At 42.6% G+C, this 25666-nt stretch overlaps 1 protein-coding gene across 1 annotated transcript in view; it reads left to right on the plus strand.

Moving 5' to 3' along the window:
* LOC138603753 (FERM, ARHGEF and pleckstrin domain-containing protein 1-like) overlaps positions 1 to 25666 on the plus strand; it is a 58983-nt gene that overhangs the window by 13942 nt on the left and 19375 nt on the right. The window contains exons 3-7 of the mRNA XM_069675650.1: positions 18249 to 18353; positions 20214 to 20256; positions 20364 to 20442; positions 22954 to 23051; positions 23937 to 24051. Of these exons, the coding sequence (XP_069531751.1) occupies positions 18249 to 18353; positions 20214 to 20256; positions 20364 to 20442; positions 22954 to 23051; positions 23937 to 24051 (440 nt within the window). The remainder of the gene's footprint in view (positions 1 to 18248; positions 18354 to 20213; positions 20257 to 20363; positions 20443 to 22953; positions 23052 to 23936; positions 24052 to 25666) is intronic.

The raw sequence follows: 25666 nt of genomic DNA on the forward strand, positions 1-25666 counted from the left end.
TCGAAAGCTCGACGGGGTTCGTGTGGGAGTTTTTGTGCATGCAATAAGATCACTGTGTGGTATTTGTTGCATGATTGGATTGCGGCTTTATGATCTGCGTGGCTCCTGACCTTGTGTTCTGTGTGTGCGATTTTGAGGAAAGATACAGGACTAAAAAAAGAGAGGAAGGGGGGGAGGGTTTAGGGGGATTAGGACGATCGAGCCGCTTTATAGACAACATCATTTGATGGACTCGCGGTCCCCCAAGGCCTTTGATAAACGAGCTACAAGTCCCCTCGCACATTATGCACAAACACACTGATGTGGAGCAGTTGGCATTTCAAATAAACGGGCCTTTGTTCCGTCGGCCACCTCGGGAGTAAAGAAACACGTGGAAGGAGCTGATACGAAACGAATGAGACAAGACCAAAGGAGCTATGAAGATACTCCTCTTGATCTGCCTGCATATATTCATCGTGCTTTTGTATCCAGACTTTTCCACTCTAGCTGGAGACACATTTGTAGGTTAACTATGTCCCATCCCGCCTCCGCAAAAGAGGTATGTCTGCCTCATTGCTGTGCAGCCGAGGCCTCGGCCGTTTGCCTCGAACAAGAGCAGAGGAAATTAGTTTTAATGCTGCCTCAGATTAGCGAATTAGCATGCAAAGAGCCAGACAGTTGCAATTTTGTCCAGACTAAATCCCACAGTTATTTAAAGCTTTCGGTTGGACAACAAACCTTTTTCCGAGTCGAATGTTTACTGCAGTGTTTTACCCAGAGGCGTCTTAAAACTCAGCGTTTTCCCCCGAGAGAAAAAGTGATAAAAGACGCTAAAGTGTGTATTTAGAAGCTCGGAGCCAAACTATGATCGCGTTTCTTTGTGTGTTCAGAAGTTGGCAGCGTTCCTGGTAGTTAAGCTGCAGCGGTTTGGATGTGTGGGCAGAGCCAAGGTGATGTTTAAAGACAGCAAAGTGTAGTCATTTCAGGGTGAGGCTCGAACGCTGGCTTTGTGATCTCTAAAAAGTTTATGACCCATCGTCTCAGCGTGGCAGAGCTGGGCTTTCCTCCTCTCTTTCTCTCTCTCTCTCGCTCTCGAGCTATCCATCCGATCTCTAAGCCCTCGCGTCTGATCTCCCAAATAATCTCTTCCTTTCATTCTGCTGTCTTGGAGCGCTTACAGAACTAACAGAAGCTTTGGCAGGCCTCGTTCATCATCGTCCGCAGGGACCTGCTCCGTGTGTGTTAAAACCCCCCAGCCCCTGCTCAGTCCAGCACCGTGACACACTAAACCTATATTGATGCCGTGTGCATGAGCTCACAAGGGCCCCATTAAACCCTGTAACATGGATATGTGAGTTTATAGGCCAATGTGCATGATTGTATACACGGTAATACATGTGTGCATGCTACGACCTGCCCTGCAGTTCAACACACTCTTAAGACGAGTTAATTACAGTCCTATTAAAATAAATATTTGATTAGATTTACAGATTTAATATCCTCCCCCTCATGACTCTCATAGATGGGACTGGGGAGTTCAGATGACTTAATAATGTATTGTTATTTTAATCATTTTAATAGTTGAGTGATGCATCATCGTCTTTTCCGCTCTGAGTCACCACAGACTTACAAAGATCTATTGAGCGGCATTAAATACAAAATGGACACCATGACTTCCATGGCCAGTCATCGGGGCTGCAGTCCTGTCAGACTTTTGTTTTTAAAACTACAACCCTCTCCAGAGGCTGTTGCTATCTTCACAGCTTCATTTTGTAACTGCAGCCTGCTCCAGAGCCCCCAGCAGGCTCCTATTACCATCCTAAGGCTTTTACTTTGAAAATACAGCTCACTCCGAGGCCCCATGTAAGCACCTATTTCCATCTGGGCGCTTTTATTTTAAAACTGTAGCCTACTCCAGCTCCCCTAGTAAGCTCCCTTTGGCTATTCAGGCTTTTATTTTGAAAGTATAGCCTGCTATAGAGCTCCTAGTATGGTGTTGTCATTTTGTGAGTATTATTTTGAACTCTTTACCCTTGGTGAACTTGTGCTACTATTGTTAGGCTTTTATTTTGACACCGCAGGCATAGCCCAAAGTAGACCCTTTTACCATCGTGAGGCTTTTATCTTGAAAGTATAGCCTACTCCAGAGCCTTAGTGTGCGTTTGTTACCTTTTTAAAGGCTTTTATTCTGAAACTGTAGCCTATCCCCAGCGTCTTAGTATGCTCTTGTTACCTTTTTAAAGGCTTTTATTTTGAAACCGCAGAAAACTCCAGAGCCCCTAGTAAGATCCTATTACTGTCTTGAGGCTTTTACTTTGAAAATACAGCCCACTCCGAGGCCCCATGTAAGCACCTATTTCCATCTGTGGAGCTTTTATTTTAAAACTGTAGCCTACTCCAGCTCCCCTAGTAAGCTCCCTTTGGCTATTCAGGCTTTTATTTTGAAAGTATAGCCTGCTATAGAGCTCCTAGTACGCTGTTGCCATTTTGTGAATTTTATTTTGAGATACAGCCTTGTCTAGAGCCCTTGGTAAACTTGTATTTTGACACCGCAGGCATAGCCCAAAGTAGACCCTTTTACCATCGTGAGGCTTTTATCTTGAAAGTATAGCCTACTCCAGAGCCTTAGTGTGCGTTTGTTACCTTTTTAAAGGCTTTTATTCTGGAACTGTAGCCTATCCCCGAGTCTTAGTATGCTCTTGTTACCTTCTTAAGGGCTTTTATTTTGAAACCGCAGAAAACTCCAGAGCCCCTAGTAAGATCCTATTACTGTCTTGAGGCTTTTACTTTGAAAATACAGCCCACTCCGAGGCCCCATGTAAGCACCTATTTCCATCTGGGGGCTTTTATTTTAAAACTGTAGCCTACTCCAGTGCCTTGAGTAAGCTCCCTTTGGTTATTCAGGCTTTTATTTTGAAAATATATCCTGCTATAGAGCTCCTAGTATGCTGTTGTCATTTTGTGAGTTTTATTTTGAAATACAGCATTCTCTAGAGCCATTCTTAGGCTTTTATTTTGACACCGCAGGCATAGCCCAAAGTAGACCCTTTTACCATCGTGAGGCTTTTATCTTGAAAGTATAGCCTACTCCAGAGCCTTAGTGTGCTTTTGTTACCTTTTTAAAGGCTTTTATTCTGAAACTGTAGCCTACCCCAGAGTCTTAGTATGCTCTTGTTACCTTCTTAAGGGCTTTTATTTTGAAACCGCAGGAAACTCCAGAGCCCCTGGTAAGATCCTATTACTTTCTTGAGGCTTTTACTTTGAAAATTCAGCTATCCCAGAGCCCTGGTATTCTTAAGTTACCATCTTAAAGCTCTTTTCTTTTATACAGCCTACTCCAGGGCTCTATGTAAGCCACCTGGGGGCTTTTATTTTGACATTGCAGCAAACTCCAGAGCCCTCAATAAGAGCCTGTTAACTTATTGAGGCTTTTATTTTGAAAATACATTGCCACTTTAGAGTCCCTGGTATGCTCCTGTTACTGTCTTGATGCTTGTATTTTGAAAATACAGCATACTGCAGAGGCCTTAGTAAGCATTTGTTGCTATCTTTAGGCTTTTATTTTGAAACCGGAGCCTACTCCAGAGCCCCTGGAAAGATCCTGTTTATATCTCAAGGCTTTTATTGTGAAACTACAGCCCATTTAAAGACTGAGCTCCAGGTACATTAAGTTCTTAAGGACAGGCAGATAATCAAATGAAGTTGATTAAGATACATTTTTTTAAATAACAGTGTCATAACCCAAAGTTTGCATGTGGATGCAGCATGCTCGCATACAGAGTCCCGCACAGAGGAACAGTGCTGTGTTATGTAATGGTTGGCGTTCACTGTCTCATTCCTGTGGTCAGAGGCCTCAAAAAGCAACTTCTGACTGTGGATTTACTTTCCTCTCTGCTACCTCGACTCTTCACTTTTCCTTCACATAGTCTGACCTACCAGTGGAGCAATGAAGAGAATTTTCCCATGGGGATAAATGAAGCAACATGCTATTAAAGTTAAAAACACAAGGCGGAAAGAGATGGTGATATTCTGTGGGAACAATTTCACTGTTGCAATAGAAGCATGCATTTTGTGTCTTTGCCTTAAAGGTGGGTGTGTGCGCGCGTGCGCGCGTGCGGGTCACGTGGAAGCGTTTAGCCGTGCTGAGTTCAAAGACGGGGCCACAGACGGCGCTGCCTCCGAGCGAGGAAGGAGGGAAAGAGCAAAAGGAGACAGAGAGATTATTACTCAGTGAGCGGACGACTACCGCTGATGGAGAAACAATTACGGGGAGATTGTTTCTGAAAAGGGAGCCGGAAAGAAATGAAAGAGGCCACGCTGGGGGACGAAAAAAAGAGAGGGCGATGCGGCACAGGGAGAGAGAGAAAGACGCATACAGACACACATCCGTCTCCCACAGAAGCGAATGAATGAGCAAACACTGTCTGCCTTTTTTTTTCTCCACGTAATTGCAGTGAATGAGGTCCCCAGTGAGGAGGCTGGAGAGTGGAAGCGCTGGGCCCCATTTAGGGTAATCACTGTACCCCTGTTTCACTGCGCTGCACCAAACCCCAGCTAGAAATTAGTCGATTTTGCTTACAAGAACAGGCTTAAAAATAGCTCCTGAAATGGGCTCTGTTTTTTCTTGTTATTCTATTCTTACAAGTGGGATATTAATTACTTCCTGTATTTAATGGAAGTTGTGGTATCTTGACTCTATAATAATATCTCCTTCTCCTTGTCATCACAACCTCTATTCCACCCTGGTTCCATAATACCTCGATGTTGTTTTAAACACAATGGGAAATTAGCATCAGCCGCTAGCCGAATGCTGGTCGGTTTATCACGGCTGCCAGACGCCCTGGACAGTCGCCAAAACTCATTTAGAGCTCCTGTTTTATTTGAAAAACGAATCCGACTCAGGTTGTGTAATAGAAAAAAGGAATTGTAGCTACAATTTAAATGTTGGTGTTGGACACAGGAGCGAGCTTCATGCGGCTAATCAGATCATTCCCACTGCATCTCTCTATTCCACCTGAAAAATAGAACGCAAAGCCATTGCACAACGTCGCTTAAATTAGCCATTTACTCTACTGGCTTTGGTGTGAGGTGGACAGGTCTTTATGTGCTGAGCTATTAGGTTTTGTGGCTCCTCTTTCCAGCTGTCTCTGCTGCCATAAATCTCCACCTGATGATGGAGGAGAGTAGTTAGCTTGTGTCAGGGGTTTCCCTCGGTATAGGTGATAAAGTCAGCGGTAAGGTAGCTGGTGTTAGAGGGATGAGGGCCTGAATTCTCCCTGGAAACATACCACCTAGAAGAGAATAGGATTGTAGCCTTGCATCAATCTCTGTCGCAGATCTGCACCCTGCCCTTCACTCCTAAATCTTTGGGTGTTGTTGTGTAAAGGCATGCAGCTCTGGGTTCTCCTCTCACAAGGTGAAGTGTTTCTTAATCTCCTCCCTCCTCGCCTCCGTTTGGATGTTCTCCAGAAGCCCCGGTGGAATTCAATGGCGTCTCCCCTGCTGTGTCCCTGAGTCTCCCGCCGCTTGTTTCTCTGAGAAACTCGCGGAGGAATGTGGCCTGTAATGTGATGTGTGGGAGAAAAAGTAGTTTCCTGTTTTTCCGTCCTCTTACTTTTCTTGACTTCATGCCGCTTTGCCTGTCAAGCTGTTTCATCATGCTAAAGTGTCGTCATTCTTAAGAGTTTTCAAAGACAAATCCATCATAATTTAGTGCAGAAGTTTGAGGGGACTGCTCCTTTAAAGCCCTAATTGGGAATTCCCAGTATTGCCTCCCCTGATGAATCACTGTCACCACTCTGCAGGCTTTGGCTGTGATTGATTTAAGTGTGTTTTTTTGCCCCCTGAAATGAATTAAGTGATGCTTTTTAACACATCACTGCTTTAAGGCTAGATTTAATTGGAAGTTTAGCGGCTGCAGAGATTGTAATAGTTCATTTTCATGCTACTATGTGTGTGTTGATTGGCGTGTTTTAATATCACTGATAAATCTAGTTTTAATTGCATTGAATATTTTTAACTGAGGCGTAATTAAACGCTATTCCCTACGTGTAAATCATCCTCAGAACCACACACATATGCGTTTACCACAGGCATAGTTTGGATATTCAGTTGTGTTTGCACGCCCTTTTTTTGGCTCGTAAATCATCGTTTCAGCAACACGTGCAAAACAAAAACACATGCCAGGCTTAGGCTTATCTGTGAGTTGGTTTTAAGGGCTATTTCTTTGCTGTGGGGTGAAACATGGTGACTGCAGCAAAGGTATCCACACCTTACTGTATATGACCCTGTTGAGCTTTTGTTGCCTCTAACGTCACAGAAAAAGTACATTTTATCATTCCTATCTTTATTTTTCATTCTCTTCAGCATTATGTGGATGATGTATTACCTACATTATGACAATTGTCGCCACTTTATATATGTCGAATTAGCTATTACCACATTATTTATGCAGTGTACATACGCGTGCACAGCCAAGCGTCACAGTTTACTTGAATTCTGAAGAAAACTTAAAAACGTGATTATTGTAAGGCAAGTTCTGAAGGTATAAGGTGCATTTTTTTTACCTTCAATTTGTAAGCGATTTTATCGGCGCATATTTGCAAAACGCATCTCAAATAATGATATCCCAAAGAGGCATAAGTCACACTGAAATGAAAAATGTGTATCATGCGTTATGACCCCAAGAAGGAGCGCATTTTGTTTGCAGAATTGCACCAAATGGAAAGTAAGGGTTCTAATGCAGCTGTTTGTTAAAGCCGCGGCTGTTGGGCCAAAAGGATGCCGAATTAGCTATAAGCAGTTATTCTTCCTTGTCTTCCCATGGATGTACAGTCAGCTATCATTAGACTACTTTAATTTTGAAGAAAACATAAAAACTTGATCATTCTAAGGCAACTTCTGCAGTTACAAGGCGCATTTTTTCTTAGAATTTCGAATTGGTTTCATGGACTTATACTTGAGAAAGACATAGGTATAATGATATTACCAGAAAGAAGAAGTCACACTGAATTGAAAAATGTGTATCATGTATATATGTTCAGATTTCGTTATCACCCCAAGAAGGTGCGCATTTTGTTTGCAGAATTGCGCCAAATGGAAAGTAAGGGTTCTAATGCAGCTTAATTGCCTGCCTGAGCTGTTTGTTAAACCCGCTGCTGTTGGGCCAAAAGGATGCCGAATTAGCTATAAGCAGTTATTCTTCCTAGTCTTCCCATGGATGTATAGTCAACTATCACTAGACTACTTTAATTTTGCAGAAAACTTAAAAACGTGATAATTCTAAGGCAAGTTCTGCAGTTACAAGGCACATTTTTTCTTAGAATTTCTAATTGGTTTCATGGACTTAGGTATAATGATATTACCAAAAAGAAGAAGTCACACTGAATGGAAAAACATGTATATCATGTATATGCGTTCAGATTTGATTGCGTAATCACCCCTAGAGGAAGTGCAATTTTTTACAGAATTGCGCTAATTTCTAAGTAAGGGATTTATAGTCCCATAAGTGCCTCCTTGAGTTTTGTGTTAAAGCCTCTGCTGTTGGGCCCAAACTCAGTGGGACCAACCACAAAGTGTAGAAAATAGCCAGAGCATGAGAAATATGGGACATGCACTACAGAATAGTCCTTCCTGTCTCAAAATAGAAGATCTTTGGCATATTAGCAAGAAACCTGCACTCCAAGCTAAAGCATCCATAGTGAGTGTGTTCCCACAGCAGCTGCCCACGCTGAAAGCATACTGATGGTACTGTGAGACACTTGAGATAAAAGCTTGAACCATGTGGTCGGCCGTTTCCATTTTATCATCCTGCTTCTCGATGGAGCTCCGGAGGCTTTCGGGAAACAAAGCGGCCCTGTTGCGAGATTTACAGACTCATTATTGCGCGAGGCGTGGAACAAGCGAATCCGACACGAGACGCCAATTGCTTTTTAATGGTACGACTTTGTGCATGCATTTCCCTCTGCTGCTTGATTTAATTGTCTGCCTCGAGTGTTTTGTGTGAGCCTTTACGTCCACGCGCACACATTTATATACACACTGCTGTCTTCCCAGCAGCCTGTAGGCATTTTCATCATCCCCCATCTGGGTGTTGCCAGTCAGATCTCCCACAGTGCTTTGCTGTCACTGCTGTCAATGCTAGCAGGTATTTTGCCAACATGCGGTTTATTTAACAGTCCAGTTAGGCACATCATGTGTGTATGTTTGCGTGTCCATCTGTCTCTGTGTGCGCTTGAGTCCTTTCCCTTCTGGCAGTGTGAGGAAGCAGCACTGACGTCTTGCCAGTAGGTTAAGCCGTTTAACCTAATCTGAAGGGGAGGGTGTGATTGGTGGAGGGTCGAGGAGGGAGGAGGCCTCTCCCAGCTGTCCTGCTGTTCAGTGGAATTTGGTACTAGGTTGTACAGTATTGTACAGTATTCTGTAGCCTCAGACCAGGTGGATATTTAATGTAGAACAGGTACAAAAAAAAATAAGGCTAAAGCTCATTTTTCAGTTTGCTAACTGTAACTATTTTATAGCAGCAAAGAAGAGCAGGTTTCCGGAAACTTCTGAGACAATTACAAATTAGAACATTGTGGTGCTAGCAGAGAATAAAGGAATAAAGACAAGAAAGGATGGAAGGAAACAAGGAATAAAGTAATAAGGAAACAAGGAAGGATAGAAGGAAACAAGAAATAAAGGGAACAAGTAAGGAGGGGAGGAAAAAGGACGGAAGGAAACAAGGAAGGATGGAAGGAAACTAGTAAGAAAGCAAACAATGAAGGATGGAAGGAAACTAGTAAGAAAGCACACAAGGAAGGATGGAAGGAAACTAGTAAGAAAGGAAACAAGGAAGGATGGAAGGAAACTAGTAAAGCACACAAGGAAGGATGGAAGGAAACTAGTAAGAAAGCACACAAGGAAGGATGGAAGGAAACAAGGAATAAGGAAACAAGGAAGGAGGGAAGGAAACTAGTAAGAAAGGACACAAGGAAGGATGGAAGGAAACTAGTAAGAAAGCAAACAAGGAAGGATGGAAGGAAACTAGTAAGAAAGGAAACAAGGAAGGATGGAAGGAAACCAGTAAAGCACACAAGGAAGGATGGAAGGAAACTAGTAAGAAAGCACACAAGGAAGGATGGAAGGAAACAAGGAAGGATAGAAGGAAACAAGAAATAAAGGGAACAAGGAAGGAGGGAAGGAAACTAGTAAGAAAGGAAACAAGGAAGGATGGAAGGAAATAAAGGAAGAATGAAGGAAGAAAACAAGAAAGAATGGAAGGAAGGAAAGAAGGATGGAAGGAAGGAAACAAGAAAGAATGGAAGGGTGGAAGGAAGCAAGGAATACAGAAAACAAGGGAGGATGGAACGAAACGAGGAATAAAGGAAGAATAAAAGGAATGAAGGAAACAAGAAAGGGTGGAAAGAAACAACAAGAAACATGAATGAAGGAATAAAGGAAGGATGGAAGGAAACAAGGAAGGACAAAAGGAAACGAGGAATAAAGAAAGTTTCCGGAAACCTGCTCTTCTTGCTGCTGTGAAATAGACGTTGCCGGTGGCAACCAGAATAAATCCACTGTGGCAGCACGGTGCGACTTCCTGTGTAGGCTACAGTTTGTTTTCAAGGCTCATAAATGAAGCGTTTGTTTCAGTGTCTTTGGCTAGCGTACTTGTTGATAACCGCGACACATTTAAGGCAATATCGGAGGCATATTTGATTCTGTTAACTCGACATTATCGACAGGAACTTGGGAAAACTCATCTACATTTCTTTCCACTGACATGACACTACTAGAACAGATGTTATGGTCTCTCTCGTGTGCTCGGTCATTGCAGAAAATAGCCCATGTGTGTTAAGGCTATTTAGCATCATCATTTGGAGCCTCGGGGAACAAACCTCTAAACCCCGATTCTTTCTGATTTCTAGCTTTCAAAGTAAACAGTCTGCGAATAGAACAAATGATGCATGCTTGAATTTAAAGAATTATTTGCACAGATGCGTCCAGTTGCTACAACTCAATCTGTGTCTCCTCTGATGGTTTTCAGCCTTTGTACCTGCAGTTGAGCAGCAGGACTTTTCTCTCTCTCTGATACCTCTTTTTTTATAGGGTTCACCTTGAAAATCAAACAGATTTACTGCTCAAATTACTGCTCAGTGCGTTCGCTCACAGCAAGACAGGAGTTTAGTTAAGGTTCAGATGATTCCCTGGCTCTCTCTCTCTCTCTCTCAGCAGGGGGGAGTTATCTCTTTCATTTTCTGGCTTTATCTTGCCACATCTATCACTGAATTAAAGACATTTTTCTCCTCTAGAAAGGTTGATTTTTTTGGGCCTATGAGTCAAACAAACATGCGGTAATGCTGCAATTTTAAAGTCATATCAGACAACAGATTTTTCCATCATCTGCCCGACAGAGAGAAGCACTGAAAAGAACCCTGCTGGAATTCGTAGCGGGGGAACTAAAAGAAGAAACTAAACAGCTTTGAGGTGTTTTTTTTTTCCTGTCTGTCCCCCCGTGGAGAGTTCTTATCGTCAGTCTCACCCATCTGGTTTCCATCCCTGCTGACATTAGTCAGAGTGCAGGACTACAGGCCTCTCAAACATTACTTCACGCCAATTTGCCTCGAGTCTATTGTTCTGTGAAACTTTTATTTTGAAAATCACCGGGAGATAACTTCCCAGAAGTCCACTCCAGTTGCATCTCAAGTGCAATCTGTCTTAAATTAAGGTTTAAATACGACTAACGCCACGTGTGTTGAGTTTTTTTTTAGCGTTCATAGGTCATTTGCATCGATGACGCCGTGGGAGGCTCTTTAAACCCTCAGCGTACCACGACAGATGGTGAGAATATTTTCCTTGGCCACCGTTTGCAGGGCAAGACAGGATGCGAAGAAAAGGCAGCGCGGAGGAAGAAAAACACAATAATTAATAGGTAAAATATGCCCGTGTAGACCTTTAAATATAGTAAAGGACTTGCCTGGGAGAAAGAAGGATGCGTTTTCATTAACTCTTCATCTCTAACATAAAGGGAGCTTTAGCCACGGAGAGACGGGAACAAAAGGAGGGAAAGAAGTGATATATAAGGAGGTTTCTTTTCTATAGGCCTCAAAGGGCAAAAGGGGGACGAGATGATAAAAAGAAAAAAGTGCAATTACTTTGATATACCGCATCCCAGTTTAGCCTGGCGCTAACCTTGTAGCATGACGGAGGGGTAGGGTTTAAAAGGAGCAGTGTGTTTATGCTGGCTGATGGGGGAGCACCGAGGGTTGGTTTGGCAGAACGACAGTCTGATATTATGCGCTGACAGATGACCGGCTTGTTCCCCTGATAGCCGAAGAGCGATGGGTCAACTTGAGTGTGGACACGGGACACGGGAGGAAGTCCAAAAGACTTCCAAAGAAAAGCGAGGAGGAAACGAGAGCATAATTCTGTTGAATTTTGAAAGGATTTTTCAGGTATCACAATAAAAAAGCTTAAAAGAAATGTTCAAAAACAAGTCCTGTGTATATCTCTCAGTTTTTCTCCTGTAGATGCGTATGATGGCAAAGGCTCGGCCCTGCTACTTCGACTCTATCCCGTAAGAGTAACCTGTTGCACGGACTTCTGACTCAATTATTCGCTCCAAAACTGTTGATGGAAACTCGTCGAATTAGCATTTTTTTACTGCGACGATTTAAAAAAATCACTTAAAATATCCTTGCTATTTAAAGGGGAAACATGACAAGTTAATAGGAAAAAGTTTGGCAGACAGAAAGCTGATGCGTTGTGTCTACAATTAGCAAAGAGTGAGTGAATCCCAAAGAAGGTAGAAACATACGGAAGCCTTAAGTGGACATGCATCCAGACATTTGATTTAATCCTCCAGATCTCCACCTTTTTTTATCTTATCTTAAGAAAACAAAGCTGCACCACCGTAACATCAGACGATCATAACTCGTGTCCCCAGAGTTGCACAAGCACAAAACAAACACAGGACCGTTTTCCATCAGCCAGCAGTGGTTGGTCTGCCAGAGAGGGTAGGCGGAGCTAAGCGGCTGCTTTTCCGCTCTCTGCAAGTGTTGCAAGTAAACCGTAATCTACTATGGCTGAACAAGCAAAGAAAAGATGGATGACTACAGATACAACTTCAACAAGAAGTGAAGATCCAAAGAAAAGGAAACAAATTTGACGCTCAGCAAAAGCGACCGTCAGCGAGGAAAATCAAGAGTTACAACCGGAGCCAACCGTGGACGTCACACATGCAGCACTGTCTGGATATCTGGGAAGTGTGCTCCTGCAATTACCACTTATCGCCACAGGCGCCGCCAAAGAGAACGAAACTGAGGTTTCAACTTTAACTTTAAGCTTTGTTGTCTCGCCATAAATAAGTTGAGCAACAGAGGAGAAAACTACAGGAAAACGGAGTAAATAAAATGTATGGTTGCATGTCCGTTTAGGGCTTCCGTAGAAACAAGACCACATATTAACAAACACTGTGGCTAAACACACGTCTCCTCGTCTAACCGTGTTTTCAGGCACATTTCCCTTCAGTTTGTGCCTCTGGTTCTCTTTGCTGACACTGTTTACGACAGCTATGTTTATGTTAGTAACACAAACCAGAAACACTCTCCCTCTGCGTGGGATCTACCAACCTGTCAGCCGACTGTTGTGTATCGTTTTAAACCCCCTAACATACGTTATGTTTCAGGGGCACAGTTTTAATTAGAGTTTGCTGCAGAAATGAGTCATTTTCTGAAAGGTAAATATAATAAGGAAGCAGTTTCTACAGCTGCAGACGGCGTCAGTGTTTTCCTTGTCGCCGTGTCAGAAGTAAGAACAGAGTTAAATAGTTGCACCATAAAGAGAAGTGCTTGTTTTTTGTTCCTTTTCCCATCCGGAGCTATTTTATCGACTTCCCTTGAATGTTTGTCCTTTTGAAAGTGCTTGCATGATGCTCACCAGGCTCGAAGCCAGACTCCTGCACAGCTCTTGATGGACACTCGGTTTTTTTAAGGCTCGCTGCTCGACCTGCTCGCCTTCTAATTATCTCAGAAGTCAGGAGCCATGTCGGTGTGACGCCCTCGAAAGGGCCAGCTGCGCTTTGAGGACACGACCTCGGCCTTTTGCAGGTCGCTTTTACGGTCCAATCGCTGCAGCAGGAATCTCTTGACTTCAACTGTGTTTTTCAGACTCTTTAATTGTCTGCATGCGAGTGCACGAGCCAGTGAATTTGCTGGATGCATATGCAGCAGAGAGAGAGAGACAGCTCTGCGTTTGCACTGAGTCATCTACATCTGCTGGATAAGAGACGTGCTAAAAATGTGTGTGTGTGTCAGAGTGTGTGTGTTGTTGGCCGGCTAAGAAAGCCTCATTGATGGTGGCTGCTGAATGAAGGGATTGTGATTTAAACTGAGAGACCTCAGTCTGAGCTCCACAGGGCCGGGTCTACTTCTGGTCAGCTGAAGCATTTCGACTCGCACACAACTTATTTTTATGCCTTCAACTTGTTCCCCAGAAAGTGCAAAGCCTCCATATCTATCATGTTCAACCTCGCTTAAGTGACCACTTCCTGTGCCAAAACTGTTGCCAAAATAAGGTGCTGTTTAGCCTGGAACTTATTTGGATCCTACAGTATGTTAAGTGTGGAAAACCTTTAGAAGTGGAGCCGTGGTTTCATGAATAAAGATGGTTTCACTCTATTAACCCAAGGTGCAGCGGAAGCCTCTGGAAGTGTGGAGAGGGCATGAGAGCAGCTTTAATCGACCTCTACTCGTGATTCACGCCTCCGGCTTTGAGAGTTCGGAGGGTAAAGATTGAATAACTTTCTCTTTTGCAATCACCTGACAAAAGACCCAAGCAGGATTGATTATTTATCATCATTTAATATTTCTTGTGGCATTGAGTAAGTGTGCAGGCTTGGAGTATCCTCCTTTCTGCTAAATTATATTACACTCTTTGGTAAGCAGCATGGAGGCCAGTGAAGATGTTACAGTGGTTAGCTCCTTTATTGTACTCATTCAGTCTATTAATCAAAGTCAACGCCGACACTTTTGGAATGATGTTTGAGCGCTGCTTGGACGGAGGCGGGCGGGATTTGTGGCGCAGATGACAAGGAGTCGTCATAGCGTTGCGGCAGAAAGGGGGCAGAGATTAGCGTGTCGACACGGGTTTTGTGCTCCCATCATTGTCGGACTGCAGAGTCATTTGACCCGGGTATGAATGCCAATTGTAACCTTTCCCACTAAGCAAAAAAAGCCAGGTGAGGGGATCAACAGAGACCAATGTTTCAGTTCGACGAGTGACCATGTTAAATGGCGACTTTCAGCTCAATGCGTCTGTGGTTGTCGTGGTTACAGCTGTTGAAAACGGAAAGAGAATATGTAGCTGTCCTCGTGAATGCCTCTTTGTTGTTTTTCATTACGTGTCATGTCGGTTACGAACGCTCAGTCGTGTTTTGAACACTTTTTTGTTGTTACACTAAAACAGGAAGAGAGAAAGACACTCTTTGAACCGAAACACCGGTCCCCCTCCTCCACTAAACTTCTGCTGCAAGGTAGGCGCTCACATGCCAGCTCCCCCTAATGTATCGGCAAAACCTCTCCATCGCCCCCTGGGGGGGAGGATGTTAGTTAAGGGAGCGCTTGGTTTGATATGCAGCAGTTTTCTACCGGAAGTTAATATTCGATTAGCCCTAATTTGCAGGCATTTTATTTCCACTCTGAAAATGCTGTCGCAGAAGAAGGAGAGAGTCCTTGACCTTTGATCTTGACCATTTAAGACACTGGACTATCGCGTGCTGCAAAGTGGACTGGCCTTAGTGTCGAGGGGGATTAGGTACTGGAATTATCCCAGACAGGAAGCTACACCTGTACGTGACAGGCGCTCCAAATGCAAGATTTACACACGATTTCGAGAGACAGTTCAAAGTGAAAGTGTTGTTCAGATTCTACATCCCTGCGTGTGTCGTTTTGTGTGTTGTTTGAAGTGCCCAGAAGGAGCCAATCTGTGTTCTGCTCTCACCTTCTCATTACAGCTTCTTGTCGCACGAGTTCGGGTTAAATTTGACACATCATGTGCTCATTTTATTTTTGTAACGGGTTATTGATATTTAAAGATTTCACCACCATTCCCTCAATGACATTCCCCTCTGCATTCCAGCTCCTTGCGTTACCTGAATGTGACATGGGATATCTCCCCAGTGCATGCGCACAGGCGTACTGTCGTCATTGGAGACGGGTTTGCTGATATTAAAGGAAATTGGAATCATGACCTATTGCACCCTGATTGCATCCCTCTCTTTGTCCTTCTTTATGCAGCTTCTCAGTAAAAGAAAAGTTATTCCGTCCTAGTTTGCTCGTTATGTAAAGTCTAAATCTCTCGCTCCGTTCTCCACCAGCTTCCTCGTCTTTCTGTCCCAGCATGTGCTTTGTGTTTTCTGGGTCACATGACAAAGCTCCCGCGTCTCCTCAGAGCCAAGAAAACTGGACCTTTTTATTGCAGAAGTTCGTACAGAAACTTCCCAAAAGTTTTGTTTAATTGAAAAACTGCAGATAGAGAACAAAGAAGTTTCCTGAGGAGAATAAATAGTTTGAAGCTGAATCAATACAGCAGAAGAAACTAAATATTTGAGCTCGCAGCTTAAAGAAGGGTGGATTTCTTCAGTAGCAAGTGGTCTTTGTATCTTCTTTAAGCCTCGCAGCTCTCCGATCCTCCTCCAACCTGTTCTCCCACTTCCTCCTCTAACCTCCTTTAAACTAAGATTACAGCGACCAAGAACCCGCGCAAACTCCGGCATCTGTCACTTTCCCAGCCTCTCTCTCAGGTCCCTCCACTACCTGGTCTGCTACAGGCCTAGCGTGAGCGTGAGAGTGTGTGTGTGTGTGTGTGTGCAGTACGTGGGTGTGTCTGCGCAGACAAGCTGACCACACAGAAACAGATGGATGCACACACACGGTAGCCAGATGGTGACAGACTTGGCTCACACCTTGGCCTTCACTGCTCTGATTCTTCTCCTCCTTATTTGTCTTCTTGACACTCTCAGACTTCTTTACTCGCCCTGTTTCCCTCTCCACCTAAAGTTCATGTAACGCAGTTGCTATGAAATATGGCAGTTTTTTCTATCTCTCCGTCTTCTCTTAGGATTTAGTTGGTAAAATACATTCAAATGGTTGATATAAAAGGCCAAATGTTAATTCGCTTCATCTTTAGACTTTCACTTTATTTAATCTATTTTTATTTGCCTAAAATCAGGCAGAACAGATGTCTTAATCACTCCCTCCAGGAAGTTGCGATGTCGCAATTTAGCGAACTCATTCAACTTTTCCGCGACCTTGCAATGTCGTATAAACATGGGAGAGTAGGGTTTAGGGCCCAATCAGGCGGCTTTTTTGTCATTGTTTTCAATGAGAGGCTTTTTGCGCGCTGCTTTTGCGTTGCACAGCGCCTCGCATTTTTGCGCTCTGTGCGCCTCGCGTTTTTGAGGAAACGCTCCGAGCGCCTCCAGTTGAAAAAACTTCAACTCAAAACAGAAAAGCGCCCGAGGTCATGTGTGTTTTTTCTTATTGTCCAATCGGATGAAAGGAGAGGCGAGCCTTCTGTCAGTTTACAATGTAACGGTTAGGTTAACGACAGCTAATGATTCGGTGGTTGCCTTGACAACAGTAGCAAAAAAAAGCCGCCCCCAGCTGCTAAAACACGCTCTGTCTGATCGGGCCCTTACTGTGCCTTTAATATCCCTAGAATACTGCCTTACTGTTTCCTTACCTTAATCCAATACTTAGTCTTGTTGTGATTATTTATCCATGTTAAAAACTGTTAGCCGTTCACTTAGCCACTTCCTGGTTTAACTTTCCAACCAATCAGAGCTTCTGTTACAAATGTGAGTCAGTGTTGATCTCAAAGAGTGTTTGTACAGTGAGATCACTCTGTCTCTTATCAGTGGTTTTATACAAGCATAGCCCCTGAAATAACAAGTAGAACAGCATACATGCAGTAAATAATGTGTAGAGTCTTCTTTGGGCGTATGGGTAGCTTTAAAATTGGGCCACACAAAATCCTGCTTTATGTCACATGCATTACAATAAAAGAACTAACACTTTGTTTTAAGCTGCTAAGATTAAATGCTAACTCTATTGGCTGCAAGAAAATGTTATGTACGGCTCCGAGGAATGACTATATGCGTGTCTGTTGAGGTTCTCAGTCACCCAGGTCATGGTAATTCTAAGATCCATCCAAAAGAACTTTGTTGGAATTCTTGAAACCGACACTTCAACCAAGTCCAGTTGCCTTTTGGATTAAGCTTAGAAGACTATATGTAGACTATACAAGACTAATAAGAGCCCTTCAAATTAAGTCATTTTAAGTGTTTTCATTAGTTAAACATGGTTAATAGGGTCGGTATGAAGCTGCAAGTCATGTGTGTGAATGTAAAGGCCAGGCATGAGTTAAATTTCAGGCATTTCAGTGACGCAGAGACCAGCAAAGGTAAAAAACTAGGTCAGAAATCCACCCAAGTATAAAGATGTGGCTCTTTCTGGCTCATTTTTTGAGGTAATCCGTTTCTATTACATCAAAAAACAGTTAAAAAATGTTTTATTGAAGGAAACCAAAAGAGGGACAGGCGGGGGAGTTAGTAATAATGACTGTTTGCTTAATGAGTAATAGTGTAAATACTAGAATTCAAACGTCAGGAACGTAGCATCGACAGAGCAAATAAGTTAACTTTTACAAACTATGTTCACGCTATTTAAACGTTATGCTTCAGACAATATGCAGACGTAGACACACAGATCAACACCGACCTCTCCTGATAAAGGTGTAGTGGAAAAGTTGAGTCTGCAAGCGAAGCGTAAACATCAGATCCGCTGATTCACTCATAATCTGCTTGTGTGTGCCTGTTAGAGGCAGGAATGCCTGCCCTCTTATGCCCACACATTAACCTTCACACATCAATGAGTGTGTAATAACGCCCTAGAAACACAGCAGGCTGTCAGGGGGGGTGCTTCATTTATGTTTAGAGTCTATTTTGGAAACCCTGACACCCTGGAGGAAAGGTGGTCTGATGCCTGTTATGTTCCCGCTAACAGGCTAATGCTAACTAGGTTTAGCTGCGTTATTAGACGCCTTTCCTGGGGCGTCTGTGCTTTCCCAGCTGAGCCTCGGCCTCCAGCTATTCATTAGACTTGAACCTGAGGTCTCCCTCTTCAGCTTAGGGGTCAAAGGGCAGCTGCTTGTTAAGGAAATGGCTTCCACAATGCTTGTTTCCTTGCTCTAATTTAATTAATTTCTCCACCTCTGTTCTTCTCTCGCAGCAACGCTCCCCCGGCAAAGTGCTGTTCGACCTGGTGTGTGTGCATCTCAACCTGGCGGAGGGGGACTACTTTGGCCTGGAGTACCAGGACCAGCGCAAGATGACGGTACGAATATGCAGGGAGATAACTTCCTGCTTCTTATCTCCTCTTTTCATTTCCTCCTTTGTGGCTTCAAGCATCCACCTGGTCTCGGTTATTCCACCTATTCCACGACAGAGCAGCTGGTTGTAATATATCGCTGTACTTTCCATGGGTGTGTCTGCAGACAGCAGATGCTGTTTTGTCTTGTAGAATCTGCATTAGAGCGGTACAAATCTGCTCAGAATGAGACAGCCAGTCTGAGAAGAAGAAGAATCTCTCACTCTGCTCATACAAATCCTTCACTGTGCTCGTGAACAGACCTTCACTGTGTGTTTCACCGCCTCAGGCAGAGTGCATGCAGCTTTGAAGCAGATCGATAGAACACATGCTGACGAAATCCCAACAGCACACATAGACGGGAAGATACAGACACACACAGAAATACATGCAGCTATAAATCAAATAGATAACTGCATGTTTCTTATCTTGTTTATGTGAGATAGTGGGGTTTTAATAGCTGAGATAAACAACCAAGAATCAAGATATAGCTCGCTACAAGGCAGCATCTGTTACAAGCAGCATGTGAGGGAAGATCATCCACACATTATGACACATTATACTGTGATATGTCAAAGCATAATGGTGGGAACAGGCCATTTCATGTACATAAATATGTGTAATTTGTCATGAACATAAATTGGATCATTGAGGCTAACAGGGATGCCATCTGCAAAAAGGCCAATCAGAGGCTGTTCTTCTTGAGAACGTTGAGGAGGTTCACTTACACTCAGAGAGCCAAATCCAACAGATATCTTAGGTCATTTGTTCCATCGGCAGTTGGGTTCTTAAAGAAGATTCATCCTCAGTCTTATTATGCTGTTATGAGGAGCTAATGCCATTATGGCAATTTCACTCTGTGCCTTAAGAGGACGCTATCCACCTCTCCAATGGGCCCTGGAAAGCCTCCGCCAGACCCTAATGCCCGCCTCTAATCATGTCTCATTCAAAATCGTCAGGTTTGAAATGTAGACTGCAGACCTGAAGATTTTTTTGGACGATCCACCGGTATATTCTCGTCGTGTTTTCGGATTCTGCAACGCTCTGAGCCGTCGCCTGCAGCGAAAACGGTCGTATTTCACACCAGCGTCTCTCGCTGGGCCGTTCCTTTCAGAGGGAGGGGCGCAATGCACGCTGGGTGTTGTAGGAAAGTTGACCGGGCGAAACCACAAGCTGTTTGTACAACTTTCTCCACAGCTATGGCGCCAATTTCAAATATTATTGCTTCTATCGATTACAGAGAGCTTTGACTGACAGCGGCTTTTTCCAAGGGCGAACTGCTCCTTTAAACAAGCTGTAGGCATTGTTACCATTGCACATACACCAAGGACTGTTGGCTTTGTGTCTATCATGATGACATCCATGGGAGTGTGTATTATATTATATGTATGTATTTATGTCTCCTGATCTTGGGGACCACAAAGATTTTGTAATCCAATAAATTTCAACTAATGTGAAAAAATCAGTTTCCAATACAAAAAGACGGCTGAAATAAAGATAATGTTTTGTTTAAATGGAAGTGTTATATAAATTAAAGTCCTATATTGTCTATAATTAGCATCAAATTACATCATTCTTTCTAGGAAACTTTCTAGGTAATGATTTTGAATTAATAGAAGATTTAAAAACCTGTGAAATACAGTGTTTTCCTGACATGACATGTTTATATTGTAAAAGATTTTAACATCCTTTTTATTATCCAGAATTTAACAATTGAAGTTAATTAATTATTAAGGTATTAAACTAACACCTCACAGATGGAAAAGTCTTTCATGTCAGCCTTTGATTGACAGTTAAAATAATAAAGTTGTCCTCTGTGCTCCGTAGGTTTGGTTGGACCTGCTGAAGCCCACACTGAAACAGATCAGACGTAAGTTACTCACAGATGTTTAAAATTACATTTCTGCCATTTAAAATAAGTCATCTTTTGGTTCTCTCTTGAAGGATAACTCTCTCCCTCTATCCCCTTCTTTCCAGGGCCTAAAAACACCATCCTCCGTTTTGTGGTGAAGTTCTTCCCTCCTGACCACACGCAGCTCTTGGAGGAGCTGACGCGGTAGGTCTTCTCGGCACAGAAACCACACCTATCGGAGGAGGAACTTTTAGATTTAAAGACGTGTTGTTTTGCTGTCTGGACAGAATGTTTTCAGTCCTTCAGGAGGATTTTTACAGCTGTGTCTAAACTTAAAGCAAAAGCCTTTTTATGACATGTTTGCATTTTGTTTTGCACTTTATGTCTTTATTGGTCAGCCACTTCCATTTATAACACATTTATATCCCCATGCTTTAACATCAAACAAGGTTTTTTTGTCCTTTTTGGACCCAAACAAGACATTTCAGTCTGTCTTCCAGGAAATTGGCTCATGAAAACATTTTTTGTTCCAGAACCAGCAAAAAAAAAGACGAACATTTTAACCACTTTTGAGTCTCGAGTTTTGGAAACAAGCTGAAAACACAATTTCTGAAAGACATGTTTTGATGTTACAGTGATCCAAGACATCTGAGGAACAATTGCCTCAGTCCTTCTTCCTTTAAAAAGTAATTGCAAAATATGCTAGTCTAAGCTAAATCAGGACTAAAAGTTTCAGCTCCACCACAGCGCCATTTTGCTTCACATAAAACATAAATAGATGCTTTGACCTTCCACATTTTCCCATGATGCTGCAGTTCTCTCTTAGCTGCCCAGCTGGATTCACTTGAGACAAGAGCCGAGCAGGAAGTGAGCAAAGTGCTTCTCATCTGGGAGTGACTGAATAAAGTCTTAGTTATTATCCACGAGATTGCTGTGAATTTAAACCATGATTTGGACTACTGACAGTCTGCTTTTTTTTAGCCATACCCATTCAGTGCATTTACATCCTTTACCTATTTGTTTATATAGTAGATTTCATTGCCATTCTTAGGCAAGATTTAAATGCGTTCACCATGTGACAGTGTTTTAATGCCATGCATGCAGGTGGACTCAATATAGCCTAGAATTGTTTGCTATTATATCACTTGCACTTGCTACTTGTTGCAGGATATTACAATAATTCCTATTGATATGATTGATTAAATTAACAAGCCCTGGACCTAAAATAGCAGGAGAAAATTGATGGATGGTGTAACTAATGTTTAATTAATTTAGGTTCTTTTATTTTGGTAAAAATCATAACCTGGCCCTTGTTAAAGCTAGTAGTAGTGATAGAGTTAATAGTTGGTACTTCTTTGCACAATAAAATCAGATGCAATTATTAATGCCCGACTTCTTTTCCTTATTAAAACAATGTGAGTTTGTTCGTCTGCGCTGTAAACAGATACCGTTTGTTCCTATGTTGTGTAATTGACTGAAATAGCTGCTCAAATTGAATTCAAATAACTTTATTTAACGGTTAGGAACACAATGTTTACGCCACTGATCTACGTATCCCAAGATTCATTGCGCGCCAACTGGCGGACCGTCAAGCGGCAGAGGAATACACTTTTGAATGTAAAGGTTTTCGGTTTCTTCTCAGACGAATAGCTAGCAATACAAATGTTAAAAAGGGCGAATGACGCCTTGAAACTTCAAATTATCTTTTAACTGATCGGTTACTGTTAGTATCGCGACGTGACGTTGTTTGCCAGTTAGCCAGCTAGCTACCTGTTGCTAGGCGACAGGAGCGGCGTTTTGGTAACGCAAACGGGAAATCCTCTGACCAGACTTTCTCATTTCACTTCGGCTACAAATGACGCTTTGTAGCCTGCGTCCCTCGAAGGATGCAGCCCCTGAATTGAGACACAGCCATTGTTTTACAGTGAGTCAGCTGACTCCAGCAATAAACAGGAAGTGGGCACACAGGCTTTATTTCCTTTGTTTGGCTCTCACAGCATTTCTCTGTTGTCTGTGTTGCCTTTGATGGGCAATGTGGGCACAGACAGACCAATTATGTAGACGGGCAGATGGAAGAAAGATTTCTTTGAGCACTGCTGCGGCTTGAATTGGCCTTTTATTAAGAACAGGACACTAACTAATCAGTGCTGCTCCAAAATAACAGATGTGAGGTCTTCTTGCGTTAATCAGAAAGATGATTTTCGAGGGGAGCCTTGGCTCGATGTATTTCACTCTAAATGTGTGCACTGTTTTAAGATAAAAAAAATCACTCCAGGCTGAAATAAAAAGATATGAAAACGCACCAAACCTCATTAACTTTATTAGAGATAATCATGCAGCTATAAAAGGTTAAATTGGATGTCACATAAAAAGCTGATATGGACCATTAATCTCTTGCTCATGTACACATGGATGCACTCTAATATGTAGCTCTGGCAGCCAGTCCGCTATTTGCCCTTAAACAGTGAGAAAATAGTTTGAATTACAGGCAGAATTTATCGTGTATGTTTGTGTTTTTTATAAGATATAGGGCATTTGCTCGATTATAGTAGGTAAATTCAAAGTATCTGTAGCGTTTGAGTGTATAAATGTCAGCAGTTTGATGTTAATGGAATTGCTTTACTTTTTTACAAGATGCATTAACCTAATAACCCATATACTCTACGTCTTTTCTCCCTCCTACTCTCTCTTGTGTCTCTGCTTTCCCTCCTCTAGGTATCTGTTCGCCCTGCAGATTAAACGCGACCTGGCCTGCGGTCGTCTCATCTGTAACGACACCAGCGCTGCTCTCATGGTCTCGCACATCATTCAGTGTAAGTGCGGCACGAACGCACACAAAAAAGAGCTGTACAGAAAAAAAACAACACTCCCTCTCTATATTTTAAGTTTCCCTCCATGCTAGCTGCTCGGATAGTATATGTAGGGGAAGCCTGTGTCCAAATAATAAAAACAAGTCAGCCTGATGAAGCCAGAAGCCAGTTTTCCATGTCTGCAGAGGGGTTAAATCTCATCGTGGGATCCAATATAATAAGAAAAAGAAAAAAGCCTGCATGTGTTGCTCATGTGGAGGACCATAAATCACCCAGCACACAAACACATGATGGATATTCCCTTTAAGGGAGATTTCTGCAGCACTTACTGCACTGCTCTGTGTGGCTTGTGTGTCGCTGGATCAAGTTTGAACCAGTTAAGCTGGGGAAAAGAAATACAGAACAAACCCAAAAATAGAGCTTAAATTAAGGACCAATTCTATTTCTTATAATATCAGCAGTGGGAGGAGGATCTCGTTAGTTTTGAGGTTATATTGGGATTCAGCTCGCTCCAGCTGGGAAAACGAGAGCATGATCCGAATTCATCACTCGCATAATGCATTCTGTTTGAATCACCTGTTAAAATGCAGCACCATATGCTGCGCAGGATTGTTTATGGATTCGATTCAGTCCTGCAGACAGCGGTGGGCTACGGCACAGCATGCTAAAAGAATATCACTCGGTTGCCGTGGTAACCGCCACTGCTGCTGCCCGTATGTGCACCTGCGGGTGGTGCACACGATGATTGTTGCTGGTGTGGGACAGATGGAGTAACACGCATCAGTACGCTTCATGTGATCTACAGTAGAAACTACAAGAGAGACATGAACAATACCATAGAAATAAAATAAACACTTAACCCCGCCTCCTTTTCTTCCCCGTCATTAGCCGAGATCGGAGACTTCGACGAGACCCAGAGCTGGCAGCACCTCCTCCACAACAAATACCTGCCCGACCAGGACGCCATCAGAGATAAGATCACCGACTGCCACCGCAAACATGTGTGAGTTATCACTTGCAAGTCTGCACATGCTTTCACTATATGCACCATATGCATTCACACTCTGCACTGTGGTACAAACAGCTATATATAGACTATATATAGAGACTATACTTTTATAGTGTATACTGTATAAAGTAATTAAGGGCTTCTTTAAGTGGATAAAACATCAGGTGACTTCTGTAAATCTTACATTTCGACTGGTAAACAGTGAAAGATGTAAAATGCTCGTTTTTTTTAAGGATATAAAAATAAGAAACTTCTAAATGTAAATATATCCCTTTGAGGCATGTATTCAAGACACAAAAAACACCCTGATTTGAATAACAATTTGTGTCCAACAATGTTTGCAACACAAATTAAAACTACCGTAATATTCTGAGTATAAGACGCACTTAGTGTGACGCAAAAAGTGTGGCTGCGTTCTATATACCGCTGCGACCAATATACCAGTATGAAATGCACAGAGGTATTTTATTGTTACCCAGGCGATGGCGCTATAATCTAGCTTGGTCACGGACATGCGCAGACGTAATCACCATTGCAGCTGCCTTTCAGTGTTGCCAACTCAGCGACTTTCTCGCTAGATTTAGCGACTTTTTAGACCCTTGTGGCAACTTTTTTTCTAAGAAAGCGACTAGCGACAGATTTAGCGACATTTTCAGACCAGTGAAATATATTATATTGTGACTCATTCTCATGTATGCTGCTCAGAGTAATCGCAGTTCACGGCTCCTCTGACAACAGCTCAAGTTGCTCTCTCTCCTCTTGTCCCGTGCGCAGCACCACTGGGCACTGTGCTCACAACCACTAACGGTATGCAAATTAGTACGTGATGACGTCACCAATATACAAATTAGTGTATGATGTCATTTGGTGACTTGTAGTGACTTTTGTAGCTAGTGCTAGCTACTTTCATTGGAAAACACTGCCGCCGTTCTCACAACAGTCAATGTTTTCCAGGATGAGGTCAACTCGTGGCGAAAACAGATGGTAGGCTGTAATTTGTGTGTTTTTTTATGTGTTTTAATTTGAAATAAAATAACTTGTATACACATTTTTATTAATAAATAGCTCTAGAACAGACTGCGTCTTATATTCCTGTGCGAAACGCTTAAAAATCCTGCAAAAAGTGAAGCTCCTAAACACAACATGTCGTGTACATTAATGCTTTAAAATCAGATTTAATATGAGCTTTAATATTAACTTTTCACCTTCTGAAGACTAAATTAAACCAACGTTTAGTGTCAAATTCAGCAAAAACAATCACTCTGCACGGTGAAGCTCAAACAGCCAAGTGAAGTACCAATGAGCAAAGGTTACAGGGGCAGCATTGTTTACTCGATTGAAGATTATCCCTGCTTGGAAAACAATGCTGATCCCAGCCGGAGTCTGATTTGGGATCTTAATCTTAAAGGTGTCAGACACAAACAGTTTTCACATTAACACACAGAGCACACACACACACACAATCACACAGATATGTATCTGTTCAACCAAATGTGCACTCACAAACACACCCAAACACAATTACACCCAACCCATACTGTAAGTCTCTCCTGCAGAGATGTTTATCTGTTTCACCACACACACACACACACACACACGCTTGTAATCT

This window comes from Semicossyphus pulcher, unplaced genomic scaffold (assembly GCF_022749685.1).
Source record: "Semicossyphus pulcher isolate SPU_LCO1_2020_fin unplaced genomic scaffold, fSemPul1.0.p SCAF_24, whole genome shotgun sequence".
NCBI classification, from domain to species: Eukaryota; Metazoa; Chordata; class Actinopteri; order Labriformes; family Labridae; genus Semicossyphus; species Semicossyphus pulcher.